The 11,623-nt window shown below is 40.1% G+C and overlaps 1 protein-coding gene across 1 annotated transcript in view; it reads left to right on the forward strand.

Moving 5' to 3' along the window:
- PLPPR1 (phospholipid phosphatase related 1) overlaps nucleotides 1-9,134 on the forward strand; it is a 168,529-nt gene extending 159,395 nt beyond the window's left edge. Inside the window, exons 5-7 of the mRNA XM_027863297.1 lie at nucleotides 3,757-3,933; nucleotides 5,420-5,551; nucleotides 9,102-9,134. Coding sequence (XP_027719098.1) covers nucleotides 3,757-3,933; nucleotides 5,420-5,551; nucleotides 9,102-9,134 — 342 coding nt within the window. The remainder of the gene's footprint in view (nucleotides 1-3,756; nucleotides 3,934-5,419; nucleotides 5,552-9,101) is intronic.
- The last annotated feature ends 2,489 nt before the right edge of the window (nucleotides 9,135-11,623 follow it).

Genomic DNA, 11,623 nt, shown 5'->3' on the forward strand with positions numbered 1-11,623 from the left:
TTAATGTTAATAAATTATTTAATTGATTAAATTCCTTCTCCCACCCCCATTGTATCTTTGCATCATCTAGAGGGTCAATATGCCAATCAACAAATACTTAGTGATCATCTACCATGTACAAGGCAATGTTTTAGGCACAATGAGTCTGTCAACCATAAATCTGTCCTTACTAAATCTCTTTCCATGTTCTCACCAAGGTTTTGGAAAGTGTATTGTTTCAACTACAATGTTGTCAAATTGTTAGATACAGATATGGTAAACAACTCCAGCCTCATTAGGAAGGTCTTAGATTTTCTGAGAGAGATTAAGAGAGAGAGAGAGAGACAGAGACAGAGACAGAGACACAGAGAGGAGAAAGACAGTAGGAGATCTGGACCACAGCTGTAAACAGTTAAAAAGAGGCTGACAGAGTCAAATATGTTATAACCTGATTTCTTATTCTTGCACAGAGTTACAGGAGAAAGCCACAGCTGTAAATAGTATAAATACAAATGAAAAAAAGAAAAACAGACTGTAGTTCCACACACACCCCCACCCCAAGTTGCTGCAATTTCAGGTCGCAGCAGGAGAACCACACATGTAAACAGACTATAGAATGTATCTTAAAGACTTAGAGTGTTATTTCCCTGAGTTGCCTAATTCAATTACTCTTTGCCTGGGGAACAGTGACCTCTAGTGACTTTTTATGATCATTCATGCCTATGATCTTAAAACATCATAAATTTGTATGCTTTAAAAAGAGGTCCACAAAGACTTTCGTAATCATCAACACCATCATCGTCATCATCATCACTATCATTTCTATATCACTTCAAGGTGTGCAAAGCACCTTACAAATATCCCATTTTATCCTCACAACAACTCTGGGAGATAGATGCTATTATTATCCCATTTTACAGGCACATTTTACATTACATGTTGAAATGAAATGAAAGTGAAATGAAATGAAATGAAAAGATGGGGGGAAGGCTTTTTCAAGACCACACAGCTAGCTAGTGTCTGGGGCTGGATCCTGCGCATAGTGAACTATGGTGCCACCTACTGATCTAACCATACACCACTTATGACTTAAAATAATAACCGTGCTTGCATGTGTATAGTATTTTACACACAATATTCTCATTGGATCCTCACAACAACTGTGAAGTAGTTAGCACAACTGTATTTTACAAATGAAGAAACTGATGTCTGAAGAGGTTCCGTGGTTTCCTCAATGGTCTTACTCACTAGAAAATGGCATTTCTGAGGCTTGACCCCAAGCCTGGTGCTCTTTCCGTTGTGTAGTACCTGGTACTTCCAAAGATACTACAGAAATGTGAACTCTTATTACTCTGCAGTGGGAGACAGTGGGAGCAGCAATCTCAGAGTCAGAAAATTAGCCTTCAAGGCCCAGCTCTGACTCTTACTCTCTGTGTTACCCCAGGCATAAACTTTTCTGCCTCAGTTTCCTAATCTGTACCTCTTGTCTCACAGGTCTATTGTGAGGAAAGAACTGGGCAAACCTGCAGTGCTAGAGAAGTGTGAATTGTTATTAAGTTTATTATTAGGTAAATAAAAGATTAGTATTGTGGCTTTATCCAGTGTCACAGAATGAAATAGCCTCAAGGAAATTGATCTTGGGTCTACATTACTAGTGGCTGAAAGTACTTTCTCCTTGACTTATTATTAAGTATTTACCTAGTACTTACTATTACTATTTCAGCACTGGGGTATAGTGCCTGAGTTGGGGGTAGGAGAAAGAACACAGTCTATGCCTTTGCTAATCCTCTTCCTCTGTGAAGTACATTTATAATAGAGGTTTGGGGACTGAGAAATCCTAGATAAACTTTAATCCATGACAAAAAAAAGTATATTATATTTGGTAATAAATTAGGTCATAAGATCATGGATTCAGTTCTGGAAAAGACCATCTAGTTCAATACTTTCATTTACAAATGAAAAAACAGTCTCGGAGAAATTATGGGACTTGTCTCAGGGTCAGAGAGCTAGTGCCAAAGGCAGGATTTGAGCATTTTCTCATCTGATTTTCATTTTCAGCAGGTTTTTAAAGGAAATTTGACACCCTAGAGAGAATCTTGGACTTAAAATAAGAATCCTTAACCTTATCTAGCCCCCTCTATAGTGAAGCCTATAGACCTCATCTCAGAATTCTTGTTGTTATTGTTGTTTTCAGCTGCGTCCAACTCTTCGTGACCCCATTTGGGGTTTTCTTGGCAAAGATGCTGGAATGGTTGTCCATTTCCTTCTCCAGCTCATTTTACAGATGAGGAAACTGAGGCAAACAGGGTTAAGTAACTTGTCCAGGGTCTGGACAAGTAAGTGTCTGAGGCCAGATTAGGGACTCAGGAAGGTGAATTTTCAAGAGAATAGAAGACAAAAAGATGATGATGATACTTTTTTGAATCTAGCAAATTCGAAGCAGGCTTCTTAAAAACCAAATATTATGATGATGTTAGAATGTGTTTAGGACTTGGACTAATTATTGTGGGAAATGCAGGAAAAGGAGAAGACTCAGTTATCTTCAAGGACCTTTACTATGGTCGTGGTCTTCAAAGGCCCTGAAGCTCTCAGAAATGGTATTGGAGGTAATGATTGCAATCTTTCACTAACTTCTAGTAAGTGTCTGAGGTCAGATTAGAAGTTCCTGACTTCAGGGCCAGCACTCTATCCACTTCACCACCTAACTTCTCAGAATAATCTTCTAAATGTATAAAAAAACATGAACATAGGATTACAAAGGAAATCAAGTATCTTGAAATACAGTTAGCAAAATATTTTTTTTAAAAAAACAGGTTCACAGATTCCAGGTTAAGAACCCCTGGCTTAAAGCCAGGAAGAACTTAGTTTAAATTCTACTTCTAACGCTTATTAGCTATACAACCAAGAGAAAATCAATGAACTTTTCTGAGCCTCAGGCAACTTCCTGTCTCTACTGAGTTATAAGTGTGTTGTAGACCTGTGTTGGTGAAGGTATTTCCCACAGAGGTAGAACCCTAGCTGACCAAAACCCAGACATTTTATGTCATTGTTCCATGAACTCATATTCCAACTACATTTCCATGTACCATCATTGATGTGAATCTATCAGTGGCTCTTGTAGTACTGTGTTCTTACCCCAAGTTCATAAAAAAGAGGTATGTGGATGGAAAATGCTATCTCCATCCAGAGAAAGAACTTTGGAGTCTGAATGCAGATCAAAGCACACTATTTTCTCTTTTTTCATTGTTTTTTTTCTTTCCTGTGGCTTTTCTTTTTTATTCTGATTCTTCTTTCACAACATGACTAATGTTGAAGCATTTTTAATATGATTGTATGTGTATAGTCTATATCAGATTGCTTGCCGTCTTGGGGAAAAGAGAGGGAAAGGGAAAAGGGAGGGAGGAGAAAAAATTTGGAACTCAAAATCTTACAAAAGTGGATGTTGAAAACTATCTTTACATGTAATTGGAAAAAATAAAATACTACTAAGTCGTGGGGGGGGGAGGTTTGTGAAACTGTATTTAGGAAAAAAGTGGAAGAACAGAAGGACAGATAAAGTCATTTAGTCGAACATGTCCTCTACTTTTGTCTATCCAGCAGGAGTTTGCAGTATAGACTTCCTTCTCACCTGGCTGGATTTTGCCCAGGCTGGTGTGGTTGGTTTATGCAGATTTCACTCACAGCTTTGTAGATTCTGCATGGGCCTATATAGGTGTTTGGAGACAACTAAGAGTCTGCCTACTGAAAGGTGCTACCTTGGATTTTTCTGTGTTCCAGATGTACATCACAAGCACCATCAAAACAAAAAGCAGTAGACTGGCAAAACCCGTCTTGTGCCTGGGAACCCTCTGCACAGCATTCCTCACAGGCCTGAACCGAATCTCTGAGTATCGGAACCACTGCTCAGATGTGATTGCAGGCTTCATTCTGGGCACAGCTGTGGCCCTGTTCCTGGTAAGTCTTTTCTTTGCAAAGGGTTTGCTTTGCAAAGATACTGGAGTGTTTTGCCATTTTCTTCTCCAGTGGATTAAGGTGAACAAAGGTTAAGTAACTCGCCCAGCGTCACACAGCTAGTCTAAGTCTGAATTTTAACTCAGGTCTTCCTAACTCCAGGCTCTTTTCTCTGTCCACTGAGCCACCTAACTGTCTTGTCACAGGCAAGATTTGAACCAAAATTCCTCTCAGCACCAAGTTTAATACTCCTTCCACTATACAAAGTTTGCTCAGGCCTTTAACATCAATTAACATTTATTAAGCACCTACTATGTGCCAAGCACTGTACTAAGTGCTTTTAAAAAGGAGACTGACAATATCTGTATCCTGTCCAATAGAAAATTCATTTGCACAGTCACTAGAATTAGGGGAGCCATAGGTCTAAATCCGCTAGCCCCAGGTAACATGGTTGGGGCCTCTTCCTTTCTAGGTCCTATCATGATGAAGTCTGGCTTTGGTGTAGTATTCCAGACTGACGTTTTCTTTTGTTTTATGAGAGATGTGGCATAGTACCAAGGCTCAGAGGGGATAACTGAGCAGAGAGAATATAGCAAAAGCAGGGATTCAGAAAGCTTTCTGAGGAGTTGGTAGCATTTCACTTCACTGTTTGTAAAATAAAAACAAAAACATCATAGACAGCAGAGACTGAAGAAAAGGAAGTGAGAAATAACTTCCATGGTAGGGGCATAGGGGAAAAGGATATTTATTGCTTATGTGTTCTGCATAGGGAGAATCCTGGTGGGTAAATTTGGGTGAAATATGGGACAAAGACAGAAACACGGCATTGAGAGAGTTAGATAACAAATTGGAAAGAGATACAGACAAATTGTGTGTGTGTGTGTGTGTGTGAGAGAGAGAGAGAGACAGAGAGAGACAGAGAGAGACAGAGAGAGACAGAGAGAGAGATAGAGACAGAGACAGAGACAGAGAGAGAGAAAAAGAGAGACACAGAGACAGAGAGAGAGAGGCCCAGGAAGAGACAACTGTGACCTAAGCATCATAAATAAATAGATATCTGGGAAGAGGGGACAGTTGTAGGGCTATATTGGGAACTGTAAGTGATATAAAAATAAAAGATACCAATAAAAATCTGTTTTCTAAAAAAGAACAGAGACAACTAGTTATGAAGAACTGGAGGAAAGTTTTCAATAGAATGGGAGACAAGAAGATGATGATGATACTTTTTTGAATCTGGCAAATTCAAAGCAGGCTTCTTAAAAACCAAATATTATGGTGATGCTGGAATAGCTGAATCATTATACAACTTTTTACAGAGGGTTTAGGACTTGGATTAATCACTGTGGGAAATGCAGGAAAAGGAGACAACTCAGCTATCTTCAAGGACTTTTACTATGGTCATGGTCTTCAAAAGACCTAATGCCCTCAGAAATGGTATTGGCAGTAATGGTTGCATTCTTTCACTAACTTTTCTTTTCTCATCCTACAGGGAATGTGTGTTGTACATAATTTCAAAGGAACACGTGGCTCTCCTTCTAAACCCAAACCTGAGGATCCCCGAGAAATGCCCCTAATGGCCTTCCCCAGAGTAGAAAGTCCTCTGGAGACCCTGAGTGCACAGGTATTGTGAAACCTACCCATCAGCTACACAGATGGACTTGTGCAGATACTTAAGGCAAGGATGAGTACCGAAGAATCATTGGGAAAATGGGGGCCTTAGAAGGTCACCTGATTTCCCCAATATCTATGAACAGGACTATACTAAGTTCATCCTGACAGATGAGAGTCTTATTATGTTTTAAAGCCCCCAAGAAAGCAATTTTTTACAATTTCCTTTGGCTATCCATTTTAGAATTTAACAATCTTCACTAATATGCAGAAGAGGCAGTGTGGTGTAGTGGGGAAAAGTCATCCTCAAAGCCAGGAAGTCCTGGATTATAGTTCTGCCTCTAATACGTACTCGCTATTTGAACCTGATATGATACACACTTATTAAAAATCTACTATGCTAGGCACTATGCCAAGTGCCGGGGATACAACTAAGTAAAAAAAAGGCAGCTCCTACCCTCAAGAAATTTAAAACCTGATTGGGGAAGACAATACACAAAAGGAAGCTGAAAGCGGAGGTGTGCCGCAGGCGGGGTTAGAAAATGGAGATGGTGGAGTCCACACCAAGCAGAGCAGCTGGTGGCAAATGAAGAGAAGGATAGTATTTTGAGTCCTCTATAAAGAGAGCCCTCCAGTCTTCCAATCAGAGAAGCAGAAGCAACTGATGAGGTATAGATGAGGTGTAAGGAGCAAATCTAAAGCAATCTCCATGATCTCCATGATGATATTTCCTGGCGATTAGCTTGTCCCGCGACCCGAGCAAGTCACTTTCCCTCTCTGAATTAACTCTCTACTAATACAACAGAGAAAGTGCCAACCTGCATTTGTAATTCCTCCCACCTAGGTCCATTTGACTGGAGGTCAATAAAGCAAGTGAGAAGGCTGGAAGATAAGAATTTTTATTAGCTTCAGCTGATGGGCAGTCATGTAGCTAGCAACTCGGCAAAACTGAAGGATTACAAACATACACGGTGTAGGGTTTTGAACAGCTTTAGGGCAGGAGGCAACAGGAGCCTATCAGGTTAGGCTACCTGGCCACTTTCCTTATTTCAGAAGTTAAGTAATGGAGACAGGCTGTCCGATGATTTTTTTTTTCCCCTGGAGATGAGGGTTGCGGGGTAAGGAGGATGTCTGAACTGTGGGATAATCTCAAGATCAGGTCTGTTCCTGGTCAGAGTGTTTCCTCTGTAGTTAATCTCAGACTATCTTAGTGGGGTAGGAGTTATCTAGTTAATCTCATTAGAATGTCTAGGTGCATCCCCAGGTGAGATGGAACCAGACCAGGTTACTTTTCTTTGACCTCTAAGGCTATTATTTCTGGGGAGATGCTCCCCATAACTCACAACACACAGGTCTTATACATTTCCTCTACAAAATACAACAGAATAAATTATCTATAGTTTAGATAGCCCAAGTGTAATGGCAGGATTATATCTCTGGGAATCTTAGAGAACTCCTCTTGCCTTATGTAATTCTGCTCTTCATGTCCACTGAAGTCTGAGATTTGAACTCATGTCTTTCTGCCTCCAGGACCAGCAGTCGAAAGAAATATGATCTTAGAAGTGGTGTCCGAGTACAAGCACCCAAGCACCCAAGCACTCCATCAGTTCTGGAGGCTTTCTGGCTTTAGGGTTGTCAGGCTGTTTCTACAGTGTGAAGTTTAAAAGGGGCAGATTGCAGCTAGGGAAAATTCCCTAACATCCAAAGGTCTCCAAATGACATGAGCTGCCTCAGGAGTCAGTGGGTTCCGTGTCACTGGAAATCTTTACCTGAAGCAAGACTCATTGGGGATTTGGAGGGAATTCCTGCCCAGCTGTGGCACTGGATTCAATATCCTCTTTAGTTCCTTTCAGTTCTGAGTTTTTATTATTTTAGGGGCCATAGTCATAGATTGTCAGAGCTGAACTGGACCATAAGGATCCAAAACATTATATTAATATTTACAGATGAGGAAAATTGAGATCCAGAGAAATTGTGACTTGAAAAAGTCATCCATCGGGTTAGGACATCATCTAAGACAAGTGCCAAGGTTTCTTGCCAGCCAGGCCAGTGCTCTTTTTATTGTGATTATCCCAGCGCCCAAACTGACAAGAAACTCAGGTTGAAAAACTCACACTGCCAATATGTCAAGTGCTGAGAGGTCAGAGGCATGGGGGGAGGGTGGGGTTAGTTTATCTCATTCATGACCTAATTTCAAGGAGTTAAGTTTCTTCTTCATGGACATTTCCACGGAATATATTCCCAGGAATATCAGAAAGCTAAATGTTCTCTTTTTTAAATAAAAGGCAACATACTGGTTTTCTTGCCAACAGTCCCAAAATTCATGGATCTTTAATATGACTAAATCATGTTTCATTGGGATTCTTGATAAAGCAATAGCCCCCCCAACCCCATTTGCTACAAGATTTTATTCACTTTCTGCTCAATAATTCAAGATATACCATTACTTGTCAATCTGTGAAAACAGATATTATATTGCACCTACGTATATACTGATGTGCTATACATATTTGAGATGAGGAAGTGATGTAGTTTGCCTTGATGTGCACATTTTGGGTCCTATGATCTCATTCTCCAAGTTAGAAAAGAGTTTCTCTCTGTGGGTTAGGCAAATCTCTTTGATATCAAAGCCAGCAGACAAAATTTCCTCAGATACCAGGCAGTTGTTATACCACCTTTCTCCCTTCTTGCCCCTAATGAAAGGCATGCAAACTAAAAGGGATATTATACAAACCATGGGGTAAATGTTCTCTTGCCTTCTAGGACAGATTGATTCATTCATTTTAAAGATTCATTCATTCATTCATCCTATTATGTTAAGTCACTCTTTAAATTGAAATGAAATGAAAAATGAAAAATATTGCCCTATTCTACACTGAGAATATCACACCTGCCATTCTCAGTGGAGTCTCTGGCCTATCCCACCATTTCCTGTTATGTGAAGGCTCAATGCTAGATGCTGTGAGGGATAAAAAGATGAGTGAGATGTAGTCTTTGACCTCAAGGGATTTATAGTCTAGTAAAGGATATATATATGTATGTATGTATGTATGTATATACACACACACACACATATATACACATATATATTTGTATGTATATTTATTTTATATATGTATAGATATACACACACATTACATATATATATAAGAATACAGAATCACAACAATAATAATATTGATAATGAAGTGCTTTAGACATCTTAAAATGCTATAGAAATGTTATATCCTTGTTATGATTATTACAGGGATAGTAACAAAGTGCTATGGAGGTTCAGAGCAAGGAGGGATTATGTCCTCCTCTGGTTGCAAGGTCAGGAGTCAGGTAGGACTTCCTAGCGGAGGTGGCTTTAAACATGACTAAGATGTCCACAGCAAAAACAAGAAAAGGCATTTGGGAGTGAGGAAACATCATGAGCAAAGACTCAGAGACAGACAAGTGTGGAACATGTTTGGAGAACAGCATAAAAGCCAATTGGATTGGAGTGGGGGGGTGACGGGGGGCAGAAGGGGAATGAGACAACCCGATGTTCAGGTGCCCACATATTTGTGTTTGCTCCCCAGAATCACTCGGCCTCCATGACTGAAGTTACTTGAGGTGGACGACGGTGCCAGAAGCTGGTTTTTTTTTTTGATTACCCTACAGTTCAATACTCCAAGACACACAGTTACTAAATGTCAGACTGTGAAGACAAGTATTATGTTATGTCTAGTTAGAAGCTGATGTTTTGTACATTTTTTTTGTATGAGGAAGTGATGTAGCTAACCCTGATTTTTTTTTTTTTTTGGCAGCTTTAACATATTTATGCCAGAATTTTAAAACCAACATTTTTTTCCCTTGTTCAAGTGTCCACTGAAGAACCACAGCTATTGAATGGTTGATGTTGTTTTGTGATATTTGTACACAGGCCTACTTTTCTCAGTTTTATAGACATTGAAATAAATTTCCCCTAACAACTCATTCTTACCTTCAGTTACCGCAGTTGCTGCTGCTTACAGACTAGTTGTCTCCACGAGAAGCCAATCGTGTTTTCTGAGTTTGCAGGGAGGCCCGTGTTAGTTAATGGGAAACCAAGAATCGTAAAGAAAAGGATGTCACACCGGAAGATGCACCCCATTCTGACCCTCTAATGTACCTGCACCAATTGGTATGCCTGACTGCGGTATTCTACAGTAAAAATACCACATCTGCCATTCTCAGTGGAGTCCCTGGGCTCTCCCAAGCCCTTTGCTGAGAATCCTGGATTCTCTCTCGTACCATTAGATTCCTTCTTTGACAGCTCAGAAACTGAGAAAACTTTTCCACGGCAGCATCCTCGGGGAGGACCCCGCCTGTAATGCTCTACCATGTCTCCCGAATAACCAGCACCAAGCCTCCTCTTCAATGCCAGTTTTGTAAATCATACTCTATGGACTTTATATGATAAATGAATATTTTACAGTTTGCACAGTATTATTTTAAAGGGAAGAAATTAGATCATCGACAACAGATGGAATCTGAGCAATGGCTTCACTTTGTGGCTTTTCATTGTACTAGGATTTTTCACTCCATCCCATTTTTCTAGCATGGTGATAACTAAAGTGTCTCCTTTAAGAGGAGTCACTCATCTGTACCTCTTGGAATGTTTACCTGACACCTCCATGTTGGCTCTTAGCTTTTTTTGTACATATTTTTTTTCTAAAGAGATGAAAAAAAATTATCCAAAAAAAATATTCTGGCTCGTGTCATTTTTTTCTACACTTTCACTGACTAGCTGTGGTATAATTTAACAGGGACAGACTGCTCCTCCCCTCTGAGCGTGGATGGGTCTATCTGAATCAGCCCTAGGCTCAACCATGCAGGCTTAACCTGCACTAGACCTGTGAGGTCCAGATTACTCTCAGGTGGGGTTTACCATTGGACTTTTGTACCTAGAACAAGTTATGTTGGGGTATGTACATATACACATGTCCATGCCCATGAATGAATGTATACATCTGTGGGTCAGTGTGGGTAGATGTATCTGTGTGCATGTAGGGGACTCTAGTTACATGTCAGTGAATATGTATACATTTCTTGCTAGAGATGAAGTAGAAGAGAATTGGGGAAAGCAGTGAATTTATTAGGACACTGGATGATATGGTCTGGTGCCTAATCTAGTTTGTACTATGATGCTGATATTGGTATATCCCACCCTTAGATGATTCTTGGTTTTCCAGGAAGTCATTCAATGTCCTTCAAGGTTAGCCAGAGGATACAGTAGACAGAGAACTGGGCCTGGAGTCAGGAAGACCTGACAGATCATTTGGGTATTGTCACAGCTTGGGAATCATCTTAACAATGAACTTCTACACATCTGAGTGGGGCAAGGGAACTATTCAGTCAAAACTGATCCATTACCTGGGCAACCTAAAACAATGGGTGTAAATGTTCTTCTAGCATAGGGTAATAATGACATCGTATACATGTGTGGCCCTTTACAAGTACAACCACACTCAGATACTTTCCAGCTGTGTGACTCTGGGCAAGTCACTTAACCTCTCTTTGCCTCAGTTTCCTCAACTGTAAAATGAGGATAATAATAGCATCTACCTCACAGAGTTGTTTTGAGGGTCAAATAAGATAGTCTGACACATAGTAGGTGCCATAAAAAAAAATGCTTATTCCCTCCACTCTCCTTAAACTCCCATTCTCAAACTTGCCTGGGCCTGAATATAGATTTGTATAGATATGTACACACACACACACACACACACACACACACACACAGCCACATTTGTGGATACTACATGGCAGCTAGGTGGTGCAGTGGATAGAGGGCTGGCCTTGGAGTCAGGAAGACCTGAGTTTGAGTCATACTTCAGATACCCTGGGAAAGTCACTTACTTCTCTTACCCTTAGTTTCCTTACCTGTATACTAGAGAGATTGGATTAGATGGCCTCTAACATTCCTTCCAGCCCTAAATCAATGATCCTAAGAAATAATTTGGATGATGTATATAAAGTGCTTTGAAAACTTTAAAGCACCATATCATTGTCAATAATGATTGTCATGTGCCTTTTTTTGGTGGGAGAGAAGGTCAGGGCCTGAGGTTTCATTAGTGTA

Source organism: Vombatus ursinus, unplaced genomic scaffold (genome assembly GCF_900497805.2).
Source record: "Vombatus ursinus unplaced genomic scaffold, bare-nosed wombat genome assembly UNPS02014770.1, whole genome shotgun sequence".
Taxonomy (NCBI): domain Eukaryota; kingdom Metazoa; phylum Chordata; class Mammalia; order Diprotodontia; family Vombatidae; genus Vombatus; species Vombatus ursinus.